The sequence below is a fragment of the Vanessa cardui genome, chromosome 15, assembly GCF_905220365.1.
Source record: "Vanessa cardui chromosome 15, ilVanCard2.1, whole genome shotgun sequence".
Taxonomy (NCBI): domain Eukaryota; kingdom Metazoa; phylum Arthropoda; class Insecta; order Lepidoptera; family Nymphalidae; genus Vanessa; species Vanessa cardui.
Window position 1 is genome coordinate 721372 of NC_061137.1, and position 23422 is coordinate 744793.

Sequence of the window (23422 nt, forward strand, 5' to 3'; positions counted from 1 at the left end):
ACAAAATATAGTCATTCCTTTTGTATCAAGTTATTAACATGCGATTCATTTTTAATAACTATTATCGGTCACTCTTCATTTTTTCTAACGTATATCTTGCCATAGGATGACCAGCAAAATTTATAGTCCCGGGACTTGGCAAGATCGCGGGCTAAAAAGAACAAGCGGGCCCCTTTGACTGTAAGTTGTTCTGATACGTAAATTGGTTCATATTCATTTTTTGTAAAACCCAAGTGTTTGGCGCATAGTTTTTCTTTGTTTTTTGTATTATAATTTTTGGCATGTTTAAGGAACTTTGTTTTCAGCATCGTGGATGATAACTCAGTTATGATATGCGTTTTATTTGTGTTATTTTTTCTGTGGACTCTATAAATATCCTTAATATTCCTTTCATCAATATCGCAACCAATATTTTTAGAAAGATTTAAGAATAACTTTATTAACATTTCATTTTCATTATTAGTGACTCATCGTGCACTTTTGGAACATTTTTAATTTCGATGCTGGTTTTACGGTTTTCACGCTGTAATTCTTCTATTTTGTCTTCTAAAAGTGTAATATAATCTTTATCCTTTCTAGTTTGTATTTCTAATTGCTCAATTTTCTTCTTCAACTCTTCATTTTGAGATGCAAGGAAATCCACCGTGTTTTGAATATCGCTGTTTGCGGTCTTTATTTCCATTAGTGTAGATTGAATTTTCTTTATATCCTCCTTTTGTGCGGCCATCATATTTGACATCATTAATTCTATGCTGTCCCGAAAATTTGCGAAGTCGTGGACACATTCGTTCTCTCTGCCTCGTTTATTACGTTGAGCAACATAATTAGGCGGTGTACGATCCATTTGTTTGTAGGTATTTGGCTTAGCTGAGGATTTGTTAGAAGTGTTCATAGAAATACCCGCAAATTAAAATGTAGTTGCTTGTGTCGAATGTATTACAGAAATTACGAATTGACGTCACCCGTACGTTTGGTGTAGCGGTCAGCAACACACATCCGAACTCACGCCGACACGACACAGGTTCAAAACCTCGAAATTTAACTAAAGTTTTTATATTTAAATTTTAAAATTTCGCACAAATCTCAACACAGTGAACACGTCCGAACGCTTCCGCGGTCCAAGGGGGAGAGGATAAGCAATAATATTTTGTCTTTTTTCATTCATGTTATATAGAATTTGCTCATGTTGGCTATCATTTGGATTGTTGGTTATTTACAATAGACCAAGATCATTATTACGAAGTCAACATCTCATAAAATTCACGGAGTTACAATTTCCATGGAAGAATTTAGGCAGATGTTGTTGCTTTTTTGGCTTTTATCTGATACGGTGATTATGTTAACGATGAATTTCAACAAGGGTAATTCAAAATAATCAAGTACATAGACGACGACGACGTGATGCCCTTAAAATCTTAAATTTAGCATAATGAGTTTGTCCTGAGCCTTTACGACCTATTTTCATGTATAATTAATTTATTCAAGGATGCTATGCATACTTTAATATTATAATTCATGCCTATATTAGTGGGGCAAAATATATGACTTAAACATTCGAAGTTTAATCATATAACTGGTACAAAAAGGTTAGTACAGACTATAAGGATATAAAGTCATATTCTGACCCTGAGATGACCGTGACCAGTGACTCCGGACATGACGTCAGACATTTCAATTTCTAATGTCATCGACGTCAAACAACACATAAATATTCCGCGCGTGCGCAAGTTATTGACAACACATGCATAAAGCAAGGAGTTCGCCTAAAATCGGCGAGTCGAAAATCGACACGTACAACTTATTATTGTGCCATTGTTATGAACAAACAAACGTAGGAACTTTTTAAACGCATGTTAACAATTATTTTATGATACGAACGTGTTCTTACGAAGGAGGTTCTATTGAAATAAATCTAATAGACCACATCACTAGCCAATTCTAATTAAATGTTTTTAATTGTAACAAGAATAGAGAAATCTTAGGATTAAAAGCAAAAAAAAAGAAAATAAAATATATATAATACTTGCAACATAAAAATATATAAAAACAATTATTTTATGTGTTATACAATGGCCGTACTTATGGCTAATCAGCCATCTCTTCCAGAAAACTAAATCTGAAAGTGATTTTTTTTTAAAAACCATCGGTGTAGGCCTAGTGGTCTCTACTTAGTGGTAGTTCTTTGTGAAAGAATCGTCGTCTGATTTAGAACATCAATAATAGCAGTAAATATTAAATCTACATTTTCAAGAAAAAAATGGTCTAAGATACAGTATCGAGTGACTAAACATATCTGAACATCAATAATATAATCTTATTTCCAAAACTCCAACCACGCTCTTTTCCAGGGTCCAAACATTTATTAGATTTTTTGTAAGTTCAAGATTAGACGAAAGTATATCAAGTACAGAGGAAAATACGAATTGATATCTTAAGAATTTAATGTCTTTAAGGCACAGCAAGAAATGATCATTCCAAAGAAATGAAAAGTTTACAAAGAAACTGTATTCCCAAAGAAACAACTGTGTATTAATATAAAAGACCATTCACCATTTGTAAATAGTAGTTACTGTGACCTGCTTTTTTTTGCATTAAGTTTTTGTATTATTGTAGATTTATAAAAGAAATTCGAAATGTTATAATGCCAGAGTTTTTGTTCAATAAATATTAAATTTGAAGAAAGTTTGCCGTTTAATTTTCGATAATAGTTAATTAATTGGCATTTTGGCAAAGCCTGGCAATGTTAACACTAAAAAATCAATCTTGAAATGTCAACGCTCTCAGTTGCCATTCAAACATCGATACAAGGCTTTGTTGGTATATATAATGCCACCTAGACGAGTCTGCTCAAAGCCTTTGTATACCACAGTCTATTCCAAATGAAAAAGGAGTAGATATGAACAAAAAATTAAACAACAGAAGAAGACTGCTACTCACTACTCCACTGTACTTCATACTATTTATATCAACATTTACACAAAAATTAAAAATAAATTCACCGACTTTAAAACTGTAATGTATTCGAAGTCATAATGAATATCATGTATAAGATATCGACCAATGATAATTCGCCAACAGGTACTCTTGTGGATGGATGAGGCTTTTGAGAATAAAGTATAGTAACAGCCTGTAAATTTCCCACTGCTGGGATAAGGCCTCCTCTTCCATTAAGGAGAGGGTTTGGAACATATTCCATTGCGAGTTGGTGGAATGCACATGTGGCAGAATTTCGATGAAATTAAACAGATGCAGGTTTCCTCACGATGTTCTCCTTCACCGCCGAGCACAAGATGAATTATAAACACAAATTAAGCACATATATATATAGTGGTGCTTGCCTGGGTTTGAACCCGCAATCATCGGTTACGCACGTGTTCTAACCACTGGGCCATCTCAGATCGCCATTAAGAATAAAAGTAGGTATTTTTACAATTAATACGAACAAAACAATCACGTAATCATCATCCATCGTAAGTGACAAAACAGTATATATGACCGGATGATGTCATCTATATACATATATTTGCTTTGAATATATTTACAGAGAATATAACGATGTATTGAACGAATTTGCGTCCGTGTCTGCAATGATAATTATTGCGCTACTATAGATGTATAGTATACAACTATAAGATGTTATTGTGTCTACATTAAATGAACTTGAAACTTGTGTACATAATATTTTCTTGAAGTATTTTATATGAACAATGTGTTATATGTATTACGTTACGACGACATCCATGGTCGAGTACTGTGTTTCGGTTATCATGGATACGCCACTCCGAGGTCCCGGGTTCGATTCTCGGCCGAATCGATGTAGATTAGTTTTCTATTTTGTCTTGGGTCTGGGTGTTTGTGGTACCGTTGTTACTTCTGATTTTCAATATTACATATGATTTAGCTACTTGCATTAGGATCAGAGTAATGTATGCGATATTCATATTTATGTTATACAATATTTCTTATTTTGAATTGTATTTAATAGTACTAATTTTTGGGGTATAGAAAAACCACTGCGAAGGCCGTTAGGACACGGTTCGGAAAGGCTATAAAGCATCATCTGCCTCTCCCATACTCTGTATGTAGCTCGATGAAGCCTTCCATGGGGGGAATTAGAGCAATGACGCAGTCTAAATATAAATACATGCAATTTATTTTAATAATTTGGATATTAGTAGTACTGTTTTTAGTTTACCTTGTAAGCTAATATTAGTAAAATAAAGTAATCCAACTAAGTGATACTATAATAGCGAATAAGCGAAATAATCAGCTTAAAAGCCTTAGAATTCACACGAAAATTCGTAAATCACCTTACATTACGTTAATTGAGGTCATGCTAGAGTAATGACCATTCTAATTATTCAGCGAGTTAGTTAATGTATGCTTTGGACTCGAAAATCACAATGTAATTTTAAACTTGTATATTTATCAGAGTGGGTTAGCCGTGAAAATATACGTTTTTGATTTTTAGGTGTTACTAAGGGGGAATATATTTCGATTTATGAACCAAGTTGCTCATGGAAGCACCACTGACGCGCACGTTACGTACTCTCAATTCGATAGCAGTCAGTGGATTTGTTTTGTTGCCTGAGTGAACTCACAATAATTGTTTCTGGAGTATATCATATACAATTTAGTATTATATTATAACAATTGGGACACAATCCTGTAATGATATGTATACAGTGTGGCATTAATAAATAAATAAATAAATGTTTATTTTATGTGAAGCAAGCACAAAGGCTCACCCGATGGAAAGTGACTACCACCGCCCAATATCTGTAACACCAGGCTTGCAGGTGCGTTGCCGGTCTTTAAGTTTTAATGTTACAATAACAGTCCTCGCGTCTCTGCTCGCTTGTCAGTGTCAATCGTTAGGTTTTAGGTATAAGGAAGTAGGACTAAGTCTTTCTAGAGGTTTAGTCTTACTAGGTTATGGGATTACATACATGGGGATGAGAATTCGAAACTTATGAAGCGTTTTATGGACATAATTTTGAAAATACGTGTCTTTGTCACACGTAAGTAAAACGAATCATTTTTAATCTACTCACCGGACATTAATTAAAAATCTTTCAAACCGAAACACATATACATGTGCTTGCTATACAGTAAGCACTGATGTCGGTAGAACAACTGATACTAAGTATATTACGGATTTTTTCTTGTTTCTTTACTATATTGTCCATGTATTATATACAAAAACCTTCCTCTCGAATCAATCTATCTATTAAAAAAACCGCATCGAAATCCATTGCTTAGTTTTAAAAATCTACACATAGGGACAGACAAGGTAAGCGGTAAGCGACTTTGTTTTATAATATGTAAGGATAAGGATATAATCTATACTATTATTGTAAATGTGAAAGTAACTGTCTCTCAGTCTGTTCGTTGCTCTTTAATGACAAACCCTTGAACCAAATTTGATACAATTAATCAAAAAGCAAGCTATTTTTGATTGCTTCACATTTGACTAAAAACCCATAATATGACAAATTCAGTTGGTTAACAATATATTATGTTCGTATCTTTGGGCAAGGCAAGGGGAATGGGTTAAGTCAAACAGCCACGACGAATCTGCTGCTGAAAATGCGAAATTCATTGCGAATTGGGTTCAAACAGGCTAGAATTTCCCAAAGCATATTGTATGCTGTTAGAAATTTGGTTTAATCTATTCCAATATATGTATATTGAGTTACTGACCTTAATATAAACAGATTCGTTTCATTAGTTCCACAATAATACACGTCTTCCTGGGCCGGCATTTTTCTACGACAACTATTTTTAACTTGGCCTATTAAAAAATTTAATATATATCATTATGGCATATCATTCAATACAAATTCATATTATATACTCGTATGATAAAAAGGCCTGCACTAGTACTTATTGATATATGGGAAGGATACAAATATATAATTTTAATTTTGCTTTCTGTAATTAAAATTGTGGAAAAGAGTATCTACTAAGGTTTTTTTTAATAATCTACTTTCCGAACCGGTTTTTCAAATTCAACAGTGTTACATGACGATTCAAAACTCTTCTAAGAGCCAATTTAAATAAAGAATATTATGATTCTGATTTATTAATTTAAAAATTAATTCAGTATAGAAAATATTTTTATTCTAAGTAAATTAATAAAGCAATACTTGGTTAATACTTTATTACTAAGTTATACTATTGACGTTGAATTCGAATCTCATATAATAAAGGAGTACAGAATTTTTTTGAAGAATTTTCTCACTATAAGCTCACAGAAGGTAACTTATGTAGCACCACTGAAGGTAGCTTTAACTTTAATCCTGTCACGTGACACTTATAACACTCTTCAAACAGCCTATTTGAATATACAATATTTTTAAATATGATAGATTTTTCAAATGATATGTGATGCAATCCCATTACATGTTATAAGAATTTTATTTGATGTTAAGTAAATGGGGTTGTTTACCTCGACATGTACTGGCTGTACGCCAGGATCGGGTTTCAAACTGTTTCAAACAATTTTACTGCAAGATATGATATAATTGGTTGCAACACTGCTCCTTACAATCGTATCGTTCCCCTATCGATCTGATTGGCTAATAACCCTTGCTGATATGGTATCGGATAATCGAGGGGGAAACAGACCGGCGTGGTTAGTCCCTAAGCACTAATGCATCATTTAGTTACTAGGGTAACATAACATGCTCGCACCCCAAAATCAGTTGCCCTGACAACGTGGAATAACCTCAAATAATCACATACTGACTGCAATCACACTTTCCGTTAATCACAAACACAAGCACCAGAATTTCGAAACAACTGAATCTATATGAAAAATAGGAAATAGATACGACGGTTTCAGTTTTACCGGCAGACGTAGCTACACTAACTAAATTATCAATTGGGAGCACACAGCTGATTAAACATTGCGATGACACGGTTCCAAGTACCGGGAAATTCGTATAAGCAACCTTATCAACGGCGGCGCAGAGTGAAAATTACAAGTTGTGAAATCCTTTAGAACCTTGTGCTTTTAAATGGGATAGCGTAAAACGCATGCGTGTGGCGTTGCAATGGGAACTGAAAGGCTACAATACGGCAGCGGAAAAGGTTCTTTATCTAACAGTTTTAAGGTTAAAATCTTTTCAGTGATACGCCGCGCGTGCGTGGTAATATATTTTTGGTAAATATTTGATATATTTGACAAAAGAACATATCCTAAATACGCAATTGTTAAAGCCAGCTGTTAATATGAGTCAAATATGTGATGTTTTATAGATCTTTATTATATTTACGGTCGCGGCAATTAAAATTAATTTGAATATAAAAACGATTCACCAAAAAGTCAAGATGTTATTTAGATTAACATAAAATTCATAATTCGAAGACAACCTTTATTAATATTTGATATGTCTATTGATATATTGTATTTGTAAAATATGGAATTCCCATTATACAAATAAGTCATCTTTAAAGCGTCAAAGGCTTAGCACTCACTGACAATTTGTTTTGTACCGAGCAGGGCTGTTATGGAACCATAAACGAAACCATCAGAGAACGGATTCGGATAAATCTTTATATATCTTTTGTATAGAGATTAAGTATATAAAGAGAGTAGCTAATTGTTTTTAAGTGAATACTAACAAATACAATTAATTTCTTTTTTATGATTATATCTGATACAATTTTTTAATAATGTTATATTCTTTAATGAAACTATCCGAAACTATCGGATAATTTGAAATAATCTCATTTACGTAGACGTATCTGATAATATTATTTACATACAGATTTTAAATTATATATGTTAACATGACGTGCCAACACCGGCACGAGAAGTTTATATACATAATATTATATTACGTAATACATATAGACCCAATTTTTCCCGCAAACTTAAGTTACGATACACGTGTTCCCATCACTATTTCAACGCGGCTGATGACGGTTCAAATGTTTTTGGTCAAAATATTGATTCCTATTCGATCAGCAAGGTCGATGATGTAACATTGACATTTATGTCCATTTGAATGACCTCCATGTTATCTCTGCGATATCAGCGACAGATATAGATAAATATTATTTCAAACATGACTCTTACTTTCTTTTACAATCGATATTTCTCACGTAAAGTAGCACCCGTATTATTTTTAATTTGTGTTATATAAATTATGTTTGGAGAGTGGTGGAATATGTTCCGAACCTTCTCAACAAAAGGGAAAGGAGGTCTTAGCCCAGCTGTGGGAAATTTACAGGCTGCTGTTGTTATCGATGTTTGTTGTAAATTATGTGGTTTTTGCCGCTGAATATACTTGAATAATTTACTACATAAGATGATGACACAATCTTAAATATTTGGACACTGCTTTGAACAGATACTCGTGCGATGGTGACCCTAATTTTTTAGAACCGAAGTCTAGTGGTGTTTCGTATTACTACGAAATTAATACTAAAATTATATATGTGAAAGTAAAGTGTCTATCTGTCCGTCGCTCTTAAACGGTCAAACTAATGAATCGAATTTGATGAAAGTTGGAATGAAGTAAATTTAAACTCCAAAAAGGAAAGGGTACCTTTTTTGGCTAACATATGACAACAAAAGCCTTAAACGTGAAACCGCTGGCGACAACTAGTATTTAATATGTTTATTTATTTATTTGTAACAAAGTCCACAGCTTATACAAAAGTAATTAATAAAAGAAAAATACATTGTCCAAACAGAAGCCAAATGTTGGACGAAGTTTTTCTAAAAATTCAAAGAATTACCTAGAAATTATTAGAGCTGTCTCATATAAACATTGTCATAAGGCATTGGGTCTTACAAAATGACTTACCAATAATTAGGTCTTTAATAATGTTTACTGGCTATATAGATTTTTGTTCTTTTTTCGTTTGTGTGTCAAACGAGTTTACTTGTATTCTAGAATAATCTCGAATAAGTTAGTACGATAATAAAATCCTTTGACATCGTTACATTTGTTTGCTTTTCAACATTACCTATAACAGAAATCATTAGAAACCTATATATATTTGCCCACTTTGTATCCTTTCGTATCATTACAAAGTATATAAAGAGAACCTAATCTTCCTCTCGTTCTCGTCTGAGTTGATTAAAATGAATACAGTGCTTAACATGTTTATTAGATTTCTTATCTTTATAGGGTAGTGGGTCGCAATTAGCAATGATAATATTTGTATTTCCGTCTGAGGATGATATTGTCACCTTGAGTATTACTAATAAGGCTTTACTATGGCGCAACGGAGTGTAATGTTTATTTAAATGTGCCTGTAGTTTTCGCAAATGGTAATTACGGTTGTTTGAATTGTTTTCGTAGTTTTCTTGTTTTATGTCATAGGATGTTTTGTGGATTTCATGTTGTAATAATACTCGTTATTGTACAACACATGTTAAACAATGCACACAGATATTAATGTTTTATTTATTACTTTCCGCCCCGGCTTCGCACGGATACAATACTGATACTAAATATACTACAGAGTATGTTTATTTACGACATCACATTAGAAACCTTAAAAATAATCAGTGTTTCTCTAGTATATTGTGCATTAATCTTGAATCAATCTATCTATTTAAAAAAAACCGCATTGAAATCTGTTGCGTAATTTTATAGATCTAAGCATACATAGGGACAAACAGTAGTAAGCGACTGTGTTGTAAACTATGGTAATGATAATGATGTCTAAATCTTGATTTCGTAACAAAGGATTAAAAAAGTAATGGCTAGTAAATGGTCCACAGTTGGGCAAAAGTTCCTTCCAGCCAAGTTTGTTGACATGTAAATTATTATTGTTTTTATTAATCAAAATGATTATTTTGTAATACTAATCGTTATGTCTTGCCTCGGCTTTACATTAATTTTACAATTAGTCTAGGTCCGAACCAGCTAGTTACCTCATCGTCGGTTTAACAGAACCGGTTTACAAATCGATAGATCACGTTTCGTCACCCCGATGAAACTGTTCATCTGACGCCGGCCAGCGCTAATGAACGTACCGGCTGACTCGTGACCTTGCCACGTCTTGTAATGAAATGCTAGACTTAAGAGCGATCTTTACTTACTATTATAAAAAAAATAGTTTTAAAAAAGGAACTTATTTAAATATATGCTACTTAAAGGAGCATTTGGTTCTTAAAAAAAAATAGTGTCTCGTGTCTAGTGGCCAGTAACAATCCCGAGTTTAAATGGTGGTAGAATATACACGTAGGTACTATTCATTACATATTCTACCGACAATCAGCAATTATTTATATTATTGTTATCTTGTGAATGGTAAGTAAGCCAGTGTAATTATAAGCACGAGGGACATAACATCTTTAAGAAATATAAGAGTAATAATATTTTAACAGTGTCACTGTATATAGATAACCAATTATCATCAGGTGCATTATCTGCTTAACTTTGACATTAATAAAAAATTTTGAAGTTGACATAGTTTACTAGAGGTACCGGAAACAAGTAAAGCCGTTTTCCTGTGACTTAACTATCCTTTGAATTCTCGTGCCATCGGATATTATTACCTCTTTACACCTGTGTGTGTACAACTGTACATGCACACAAGATTCTTTTACTCGTCCCATCAGATTACGAGTATATGTCTTGTTACATGTGTGTGTATACGCACACAATTATAGAATATTATCCGGGTTCTCTTCTCAGGGAACGGGTAGTATACTCAAGATTTCTCTGCGTGATAAAAGAGTCCTTATAGTAATCATGATGTCTTGAATGAATGTATTGCCATATATAATAACAAATCTTAAGAGTAAAATTACAGCATAACATCTTGTGAAACTATTATGTACATACTACTTGAAAATAAACTCAAGGCTAAGAAATTCCAAGCTCATCTTTATAGGTTCGAATAGTTAACTACGTAGTAAGTCTAATTATGTACAAGATCTATGATGATCTAGAACGCACTATGAATACTTATTCATACAATAATTATTCAAAGCGTTCTAGAAACGTTCTAGACATTAATAGTTCTTGAAGTGAATGAATAAATTGTCATTCAATGTTGCTCAATGAACTAGATACTCAACCTACGTGTTATCATTGATTCTACAAGTTACAACGATCATTGTTCATCTCGTATTGTAACTTGTATTGTTACTTAGCAGGTTTGCTTATGTAATACAAGGTACTTGTAACAACTCCGGTTGGTGGAATTTATCTGAAATGTAATGTAAAACTTGGATACAAATGTTAATGCATTAAATATAAATATTCTTATAAGACCTATCGTAATCTATATTATAATATTATAAATGTGAAAGTAACTCTCTCTGTCTGTCTGTCTGTCTGAAATATTGTATGAAGCTAACTTGTACTACAATAAAGGTCACAGGCACATGACAACCAACACCGTAAAAAACGAGAGACGCCGGGGCGAATTTTAGTTAACCATATATTTATATGAGTTAAGTTAACGACACCTATGAATACGAACTAATGGGCATTATTAAATTGAGCCTAATTTGTGTGTATAATTGATCTAGTAGGTACTCGGCTGTTGAGGGAAATGTCGTAATCAGCTAGAGTTGGACAAAAACTTGCCACATACATAACTTGTATTGTCGTGGTGCCAAACAAACTTCCAAACGGAGAGTATGTCCAGTAGTGATACAGACAAGAGTCTGGAACACCAACAACAGCCTGTAAATTTCTTACTACTGGGCTAAGCGTCTCCATTTGAGGAAAAGGTTTGGAACATATTCGACCACGCTGTTCCAATGCGGATTGTTGGAATACACATGTAGCACAATTTCTATGAAATAAAACACATGCATGTTTCCTCACGATGTTTTCCTTCACCGCCGAGCACGAAATGATTTATAAACACAAACTAAGCACATGAACAATCAGTGGTACTTTACTGGGTTTGAACCCGGAATCATCGATTAAGATGCACGCGTTCTAACCACTGGGCCATCTCGGTTCACTAGAGCCTTAACTCTAAAATAAATTAACATATTATTTCTTATTTGTAACTATGATTTTGTATGCTAAAAATAAACAACACTGATCTAAAGTTTCCTAGAAGGCTCTTCATGATGACAATCAATTGTATCTTTGATCTATGCACGAGTCACGTCACGCGGCGCCATTTTGCCATCATGGCGGGCCAGGGTCGCTAATCGTCATAATAGCTTGTAACAATACTAGCATCATGTATTACTGGCAACACGAGGGCGGATAGATATTTGTACACACAAACAATACCTATAATTAAATATTTTGTAAAAGGAAAATGGAATGCATATTTCTCATCTCTTTTTTTATTTTTTCTATAGTAATAAATATAGGTCGTGAAATAAAGATCACTACACGTTCCCTTTAAAGGGTATACATAAATATAATTAATAGAATTATTTATTTCTTAAAGTTAAGTTCTTAGAATTATTTATTTTTTAAAGAGTTTTTATTCGAAATGGAATCTGAGTTTCTTTCACTATCAATCTTGTATGTTCCAATTTTAAAATTAAACAACATCATAAACATGTGTCCGTCTTATGTAATGATATCTCAATTTTTACCGGAAAATTCCAGTTTATTTTTTTAATATATAAATTGCATGGAAGCCCACAGGCGATTAGCCAAGCGTGACGCCACGGGTTCCCGAGCACAAAACACCGGATGTCATTAGCCGGAAGTCAGGTGTGGCCATTATATAGAGCTAAACACGACTCGGCATAGAATAAGGGTATAATATTCAAAAGAGGTTTTATTTGCTCACTTTTTTACTGGCATCATGTATAAAAACCTGTTAATTGAGTAATTAGTCTGAACGAGATCTTATTCCACAAACCTGTAGACAGCGAATGTTGAAAAAAAAACAAAAACTTCTTACTTGACAACTAGATGGTATTTCTTTGTATTAATAAGAAAGAAAGAAAGAAAGAACACTTTTATTTGGGACCGTAAAAAAATTATAAAAAATATATATACTTCAAAATTAGAAAGACAATAAAAAAAGTTAACCAAAGAAAAAAAACACTTAAATTACTATTAACATTTACACGAAAAAACATTAAAAAAAATTTGCAATAAAAAATGAATTGATACAAAAAAATAAGCTATTGTATCGGCGTGATATCTGTATATAATAGTATACATAAATAACGTTACTCTAGATGTTATATATAAATTAAAAAGTATATTAATTCGCACGATCGTCGCTGAATGCTAATTCCCACGTGTAAGACAACACTAACTTTTCACGCCTTCATTGTATTGTAATAGAGCTCGTGTGTCACAACTCAGTATCTATTGTATTAGAGAAATTCCGAAGAGATACTTTGCATACGAAATTGTTTTGCAAATTGATTGAAGAATGCTTATAAAGCGATAGTATATTTTATGTCATCTATTTCATTTCGAGCGGCAAATATATTGATAATAAATACTCGGTTTTAAGGCTTAGTACAAGCAATACTCATTTTTATGTTCTTGTTTTAGGGGTGAGTAACTCAGTACCCTTACTTGTACCTGTGCTAATACTGGTTGTATTAGTAAAGGTACAAGAGACATAACGTCTTAGTTCCCAAGACTGGTGGCGCATTAGCCATGTAAGGAATGATTAATATTTTTTTCAGCGCCAGTGTCTATGTGCGTATATGGATAAATAAATATTGGACAACATCACATACATTACTCTGATCCCAATGTAAGTAGCTAAAGCTTTTGTATTATGGAAAATCAAACGTAACGATGGTACCAAAAATACCCAGACCCAAGAAAAACTAATGAACATGTTCTACATCGACTCGGTCGGGAATCGAACCCGAGACCATGAAAATTACTTACCATTACTTATATATAATGAAAACACACTTCATTGAATAGTACAATTTCTTTCGTATCTTATATTAGCGTTTACCTATTCGTAAGAGCTGGTTCGATATCTTTTGAAAGCGCATTTCTAAGCAATTAAAATAATCACAGCTTAAACTTAAATCAACTTAACTGATGAATGTATCTCGTTTCAATTTACATACCGTAATTTTACTTCAAGTTACATATTGTGACATTTATCTACTTGATTATTGTGTGTGATAATATATAATTTGTTAATTTTTCATTGAAAGACTGAATCACTACATAGTATAAAACCAAGTCGCTTTATCTGTCCCTATGATTCTCCCGATTTTGATGCGGTATTTTTAATAGATAGAAGGTTTTTGTATATAATACATGGACAAAATAGTAAAGAAACACTGATAATTTTAGAAGTTTGTAATGTGATGTCGTAAATGAATATATTCTGAATAAATTCTGTAGTATATTTTTTCAGTATTGCACCCGTGCGAAGCCGGGCCGGTGGTTAGTTTAAATTAAATTAAAAAGATAAGTCCATTGTACATGCAGGAATTAAAGCTTTCGATTTAAAATTACGACATAGATCCGCAATGTTCGCCGGTATTTAGGACAGAATCTGCTCTGAATGTTAATAGGACTTTTACTTGACAACGTTTAGCTATACTTTGTACCGATAGGAAATTGTTTCTTATTATACAGTTAATAAAACTTTGTTAAAGATCTGTATGTAGTTAAACTTGTATCAGCCGTCTATGAAATAAGGTACTACATAATTTTTAAAAATAATATCAATGAAAATATTCTTTATTTGAAAACATATAAGCATTACAGTACTCTCATCAAGCCGTTTTTATCTACACTAATTACTAAACAGTCTATAATTACAAATAAATATTGAGTCAATAAGTGTACTGTGTTCTAAAAAGTACTTCAATGGTTGATTTTCCTTATACTACAGGGCTACAGAAAAATATATTTCGGCAAATAAAACACATTTGCTTGCCATCAACTTAAGACCATTTGTATTCCCGCAAAAACAACAGTTGTGTTTGTTTGTGCGTGCGTGCGTGCGTGTGTGTGTGTGTGTGTGTGTGTGTGTGTGTGTGTGTGTGTGTGTGTGTGTGTTTGTGTGTGTATGTTTGTGTGTGTAACCAGGACTCGTTCAACGTTGAAATATATAAATATTTGGCCTTTTTAGGAAAATAATGAATTAAAATCGCAAGCGTTGGTGTAGTGTACAAATACTAGCATTAAAACCAGTTGCCGAAATAATAGACAATTTTTCAATCGGATTGTTGTAGGGTCGTACAATAAATACCTAATCGGATAAAAACAATAATACATAATTAAAGGATTAACACATTACTTTATTATTACATGCGTAATGTGAATTCAAGCTCAGAGGTAATAATGAGGCTACGTAATGGAAACATTGAAGATAGAGAAATAAAAAATATTGTTGTAGTTTCTTTATAAAACTTGTAATGTTCTTTCGACTAATACTGTATCGTCTATACAGACCAGTTTGCGCAGGTAAACGTATGCGCGAGGCCAGCAACACGGTAGCTCGCGCAAACATAAAAGCGAGCGAGATTACCAAACTCGATGGAAAATTAAATCGTGAAATAACATCAAGTGATTTGATTTGAATATAATTATTATATCCATTAAAGGATACGTCAAATATCAAAATAACATTTTAAAATATTATAATCGGTTAGAACATGTCTGGAACATGTTTCTTAATAATAAGCTTGGTTTAACGATTATGTAAAGCATACATGTCATGTAAAATATAAACGTGTCGGCCACGTATGTAACTGTAACTAAAATTCAAATATTATGTATCATGTAACTAATGAAAAATTTTACCCATGTATACGAACTTTTTGTAGAAAAATATAATTCGTTTTTTGAATATTATCTGTATACTCTAATGAGTTTAATTATATTCACAATTAAATTTGGATAACGGTTGAATCGATCACTGTACTTACTGGCAGCATCGTCGTCCAGCAGGTTGTGGTAGCGGTGCTGTTTCTCTGACGCCTCGAGCCTCATCATCACGCCGTGTCAATACTGCATAGCGACTATCTGAGAAACAAATGAAACTAAAATTAATATGTATCACTGTATTGTATAAAATAAAGTCACTTTCCCTGTCCCTATATCCCTATGTATGCTTAAATCTTTAAAACTACGCAACGGATTTTGATGCGGTTTTTTTTTAAAAGAGAGATTCGAGAGGATTTTTTTGTATATATAACATGGACAGTATAGTAAAGAAACAATGATTATTTTAGGAGTTTGTAATGTGATGTTTATACATATATTTTAGACTAGTTGCCACCCGTATCTTCGCTCGGGTTTTAGGGGTTTCGTTGTCAAATGGTAGACAAAAAAGTAGCCTATGTCCAATGACATTTCATACACATGTGTATGGAATGTCATTGCCTATGTCCTTCATTGGAGTTCAAATTTACTCCATACCAAATATTATCAAATTCGTTTCAGCGGTTTGTTAGTGAAAGAGCAATAGGCAGACAGTGTTACTTTCACATTTATGTATAGGCATAGATGAAAATCTTCCTTAATCCACCAACCCGCATAGAAACGTGGATTAAGTTCCGACTATCTTAAAAGATGAGACTGTAACCCAGCTGTTACTTTTTTATGAATACGGAAACGGACATAAAAAATATAACTGTTGTATGAATCACTATGAACTTTCTGCTCGTTATCAACAATACCGCATTGTTGTCTGAACGCTGAACTATAAAATTATATGAATTCAGAATGAAATTCGCGGTCCATAATTTTTGAATGAATAACATACCGTTGTACACAATTGTTTAATTACAGTTTTTTTTTCTTTTTGTTTCATTGATAAAACGGTAAGTGGAATTAAATGTGTTTCAGTTATTTGAACCTAATCTAATGTATTGTAGAAATAATATGAATATGAGACAACATCACATACATTGCTCAGATCCCAACGTAAGTAGTTAAAGCACTTGTGTTATGGAAAATCAGAAGTAACGAAGGTATTACAAACACCCAGACCCAAGACAATATAGAAAACTTATGGTAATCTACATCGACTCAGCCGGGAATCGAACCCGGGACTTCGGAGTGGCGTACCCATGAAAACCGGTGTACACACCACTTGACCAGGGAGGTCGTCAAAATCTGATCTATAGATCGGTTTCCCGTAAACGGTGCCGGTAGCCATGGTAACGTTGTTCATAGTGCCTTTATGGCTCTATGAAATCACTGCATAGTATAAAACAAAGTAGCTTTTCCTATCCCTAGATCCATGTGTATGCTTAAATCATTAAAACTACGCAGCGGATTTGGATGTGGTTTTTTTAACAGATAGAGTGATTCAAGAGGAAAGTTTTTGTATATAATACATGGACAGTATAATAAAGAACACTGATATTTTTGGAGTTGGGAATGTGATGTCGTAGATAAACTAATTCCGTAGTATATTCAGTATCAGTATCGCACTCGTGCGAAGCCAGACGGGTCGCTTGTAAAGAACATTTTGAAATGATTTGATTTAAGAATTTGACTTATATGTATATTACAACAGATTATATTTAACCAGAAATTTAAAAAAAAAAACGAATTTGACACGTAATTGATGAATCTGAGTATAGATAGGTAAACGAAGAGTTATGTTATGTAAAAATCAAATGCTAAATTCAGATGTCTATTAAAGGTGACTTAATTTTTAAAGCGTATACATGACTGTAGCTTAAGGAGGAAAAGTTAACGGGTCACGTGACCAACGTGAAAACAAATTACATAAAAGTCATATTAAAAAAAATATAATATCTTCTCAATTGGCTTTAATTGAACATTAATGAATACTTTGCCATTATAATACGAAAAGTTAAGGCAAAAAAACCTTCACAACGCATTGGCAGAATATTATACGCTCATAAACGACAAGAATGACATTTAAAAAAAAAAGAAAAATACAATAATATTAAAGTTACATAACATAACACGATTACTGTAATGTAATTAATGTCGAAATTATTGCATGATTTTAATACGGATATTGTGAGCTAGCGTGTAATGGAAAACCTGTATAACTTACATAATTCGTTATGCATTTATGTGTGTATCTATTTTAAAAAATATCAAGATATAAATATATATAAAATGAAATCAAAGCAACACTAAAATTTCCTGAAGTTAAGAGTGAAGCACTACTAACTACACTAACTCCAAACAATTATAAATACGCAAGTAATTATAAATAAGCATAACACACCGTCATTATATTACATTCAGTTAATTCTGGACTTTAAAATTAGGTTGATATAACAAAAAAAAATAACACATCGTAATGCGTCTATACCAAATGTACCCATAATTAACAAGTAGGCATTGACCTGGAGATACCTTTTTATTTAACAGGATTATCTATTTTAGTATTACTACTATATATTTTATTTAACCCGACCGATGATATGGCGTCAATAAATACTGTTATTGAAAGATATTGCGATGTTTTTTATACAAATATAGGAAACCGTATAACAATTTATTTTTTTTTACTAAATTTGCCACATCAATTCAGTTCTCGATATCGTATTGCATTATGTATTTTATTATCATTGAAATATGATCCAGTATCGTAAGTTATATTTTGACCTCGCGTTATTTCAATCAATTGCCCGTTACAATGACCAGACAGCGTTATATGGAGTAATTGATCAATTACTTATGTCACATATTTTGATTTATTATATATGTAAGTTTATAAGGGCTTATGTGCAAGATGACTCACCGATCAATGATATGATACTTATACTGTTCCCTTAGTAAAAGTGTAACTAACTTAGATAAAAATTATCATGTCATAACGATTTTTAGTTTTCGAGAAATTCGTGGACAAACATACAAACATACTGAAGCCTAAATGGATCATCATACTCAAATATCTTTTTCTTTTTTATTCTTAATTCTAACAAACTTAATCTAAGGTTATATTATCTTCCAGAGGGGGTCTCAGTACCCCCGGAATCCCCCCTAGGTCACGTCAGGGCGTCACGGTAGCATGCTTAAGCGATCCCGTGGCGCCCGCCGAAAGACGGAGAGGGTACCGCTGGTTTTTTAGTGGGTTAACCCGGTGGACCTGGGCGAACTCGGCGTCCAGGGTGTCCCACACCCTCCACCCACTTTCTATCACGTGGGGGAAGCGCGTAAAGCGTTTTTCCAGCGATAAAAAAAGGTTATTTTATCATTTCTTCTTCCTTGATTGGAATAATAAATTGATTAATAGCTAAAATGTTTTCATCAATAATCGAAGCTAAAACCATCAGAATATCTTTATACATATATCACATATGTATAATATAATATTATCGAGAATCACACACACTCGTAAAATTTACCTATTTGAAATCATACGCCCTTTTGATCCGGGTATCCTTTAATGCAATAATTATTATAATCAAGGTCGCATGTATCTGACATTTCACTCGTGTTTTGCAGTGAGTTTCGAGTTTATTCTTAACGAATATCTAAGTGCTTTTCGTCTTTTTGTTGTACCGACTTACAGTACAACACAACTTAAATGAAATTTGCCGATGCTACCATCGGCAAAATTCGTAAAACTGATCACATCCGAATTATCAATGTTTATTTCTTATGTGAATATGATATTTACACAAAAATAACTTGGAGTATCATATGACCTAATATATTCATTAATTTGACACATCAATTTACATGCGCCAACTGACGCGAGAATCTATAGCAACGAATAGCGCGATAGGGAATTATGACTACTGGTTGTATAAATCGGCAGTGATCGGATGTAATACATTTGCCGATGCTACATCTAAGTTGTGTCGTACTATAACTATTTTAAGTTTAACTATTAAACATAATGATTGTATTTATATTGTTATCATACATATGTATACAAATCATATAATATAATATTTAAGACTTGGAAATATATTTACGATTTACGTAAGAATTATCTACATAAAATACTTATATATACGTGTAGATAAAAATTAAAAAATGCTACTTTACAAAACATGACCGCGTGGTATGGTGGAAAGAATGCAAATAGCATTTCCCCGATCCTCTGGTTATAAAATTTACCATTATTATTTGTAGTAATAATGTTTATTTAAACATAATTAAGTGACCATGTTAAAGATACTTATATTAATAATAAATAATCATTTAATTGGTTGATAAATATAATTGATATTTGTTGTCGAATGTGTGTTATTGTTATCGATTAAATAAGTTGTGTTTCTATAACAATCGCACATATCTGTGTTAATTTATTACACAGCTGAAGCTAAAATATTTCATAATACTCTTATCATTGTTATCACGCGCCATTTTGATAACGAACGACCTTCACGTATTTTAGATTTAATATTGATGTACGTGTATTTATAGTGTTTGATTATTGTATATTGATTTCCGGCTGAGAAGGATTGGGTTAAACCTTTGCAATTTTTTTAAGCAGTGATGATATGAATATGGAATAATATTTTACGGGTTCAGATACGGATTATACGGTTTCGGTTACATTAACGGAGCAAAATATCCCAGTTTTCGAGTGTAGTTCTTATAAGATCATTTCCGTGTATTTACAACAATAATAATACCCTTTATCAAGCGATGGGTCCTGTACCTACTTAGTTACAGATGTTTATATTTGTTCCAAGTATAAATACCAATAGTTCTTAGACACAACTCATATGGTGATGGACAGCAGCCAGTAGTAAGTAGTACTTATAAGTAATCTCAAAAACAGTTTACGTGAGCAGTATTCATTCTAGGACAATAATATAGTCAATGTTAAACTGACATCTCTTCGATGAGATGAGAGCAAACGATGAAGATTAATAGATATTTAACAAATTAAGTACTTGAACGTATTATTCCTTACTGATGAGGAGGGGTTATTAACGAAGATTAGTCTATCAGAGGATATAGGATAGACATGTAGTTTAAATGGCTTTATTAGTGGAGTTACTATGTTTGTTATGTACGTGTTGTTTGTTCGCATCGTATAGCTTCAAAGATCAAATGTTGCCTTGATTGTATTCGCTTCGCTCGTTAGGGCTGATGAGTTCGGTCTTTATAGTCTTAGTGTGACTTCACGTTAGATGCGTCGTTGCGTCACGAGACATGAACCCACGGTGAACATATGCTAACTGGATATAGGGTTGCCAGAGAAAAATAGGTATATTTAATATACGGATAAGGCGTATTAAATAATCTTGTCGAAATATACAACATCAGTCTGTAAATTTCCCACTGGGTTAAGGCCTCTCCCTTTGAGAGGAAGATTCGGAACATATTCCACCACGCTGATCCAATGCGGTTGGTGGAATACGCATGTGGCAGGATTGTCGAAATATATTAAGTATGTTTAAAAATAATAATAGTGTTCCATATTTAAAATATATAATATTCCTGGCTTTTATACAACTAGAATATTACACGTGTAATTTAAATCTATATTTTTTAATTTATAGTATTTATTAAACGAATTATAAGCGTTACATTTGACGCTGATTGGCTGTCTAGCGCCTGAGCACGCTTTGATCGTGTCAAATTATCGGCCTATTGATCTATTATGTTATGAAAGAGTACAAATAATTAGAGTAATATTTTGCAATTTAATATGTCATGTCTTCGTTCGAAATTGACACTATGACCAATCGACCAATCAGTGAGAAGGACATCATCTCATCTTAAATGACACCTATTTGATAACTTTATCTATATTATGCTTAACAAAATTTTATAAGAAAAAAAAGTATATTTTTAATAAATATTTAATTAGAATACCATTCCCATGGTAACCCTAATCTAGGACGAGGTAGGCGCAGAGTCGGCGCAGTGCATTGAGCCTAGAGGAATTTAAAAAAAAAACATGGCGCCTCTTCGTATCGTAAGTAATTGTTTGTTCAAGTCAAGCTGTTATGATTCTTAAAACATACACATAAGGGTCAAAATGCAACGCATATGTAGAACCTAAAAGAATTAGTTTTAATCCCAAACAAACAGATTAGGTATTTTCTTAAAAGGTATGTCACAGAAACAGCTTGCATTTAATATAAACTCGAGGGCTTAGTGCAGGGTCGTCTAGGTAAACACCACTCACTCATTCATTCTACCGTGAGTGAGTGAGCCAGTGTCGTTGCACAAGGTCATAATATGCTATGTTTATCTTTCTTTCTAATAAATAAAAATAGAACTTTAATAAAAAACAAAATTATTGAGCACACATGATGACACTTTTTAGCGTACTTATTTCGAATAACGATAAATTCAAAATGACGTGTCAAAATCAAAACTCTCCTTTTGGATTATTTTACATTAAACTAGTGAGCCACCACAGGCTTCGCACGGTGCAATACTGATACTAAATATAATACCTATACAACCGAATGTTCAACGTTTTTTTATCAATAGACGATACATAACGCTATTATACATATAAAAGTTCCTCATGAATCAACTTATCTATTAAAATAGAACGCATCAAATTATGTTGCATAAAATTAAAGATCTAAGCGCACATAGGGAAAGACAGCGGTAAGCGATTTTGTTTTATGCTATGTAACGAAGACTACCGCTTTTAATCTGTAGTCTTAAGATCATTAAGAGCGTATACCAACACACCTGTCAATAAACAACCTGTATATATCCCACAGCTGATTTAAAGCCTTTTTTTGTTCAGGGCAAGGACTATCCCTTATAAAGATTGGTAATTTCATTCAAAAATTATAAACACCAATTAAGAATATACTTATTCAGTGCTAGCTCGAGTTTAAATCTTCGGTTATAATTCTTAGATATCAAAAGTGTATAGAAAGCATACTTAATGTAAATAATATAGAACTTTGCTACTTTATTTTGAGATCAACAAAACAATGATAAAAGTATAATCAGTTTATCATTCTTATCTAATGACGCGATATACTATTGTATGGAGATGTGATGGCGAAAGTAGTGCTGCACGAGAATCGAACCGGCACTGTTATAACACTTGACATTCACTCGCCTTAGAACATTCAGTGTTTGTAAAAATGGCATCAATCATAACGTTAATATACAAAACTGCAATCAAAAGTCAAAATAAATTTTGTTCAAGTGGGCTTTTACAAGCACTTTTGAATAGTCATTTAACAATTAAGTGAAGCTACCACCGGTTCGGAAAGTAGATTCTACCGAGAAGAACCAGCAACAAACTAAGTAGTTATTCTTTTTCAACATTTAAAAATACAATAATATTAGTTAAATACAATTATATCTGTTATATATGTATATTATTAATTCCATTACATTTATATATCTATCTATACTTATAAAATAAAATGTGCTGACTGACTGAAGCATGATCGCCGATAGTAAACTATTAAAGTTAGACCCATGAAATTAGATGAGGATTATTTTATTGAGTAGACACGCAGAAAGGAATTAAAGATATCCTATCCCTTAAGGAGTGAAATACACACTAATTTGTATACCTTGTATACTTACAAAGAGGTCTTAGATTACGTAATGTTTTAAGTTAATATTTCAAAAGCAAAGCC

General features: G+C 32.7%; 1 protein-coding gene across 1 annotated transcript in view; it reads right to left on the minus strand.

The window, feature by feature from the left end:
* The window catches only part of LOC124535842 (echinoderm microtubule-associated protein-like 2), an 85930-nt gene that overhangs the window by 53091 nt on the left and 9417 nt on the right, over positions 1-23422 (minus strand). Inside the window, exon 2 of the mRNA XM_047112229.1 lies at positions 15824-15920. Within this exon, the coding sequence (XP_046968185.1) occupies positions 15824-15890 (67 nt within the window). The 5' untranslated portion in view covers positions 15891-15920. The remainder of the gene's footprint in view (positions 1-15823; positions 15921-23422) is intronic.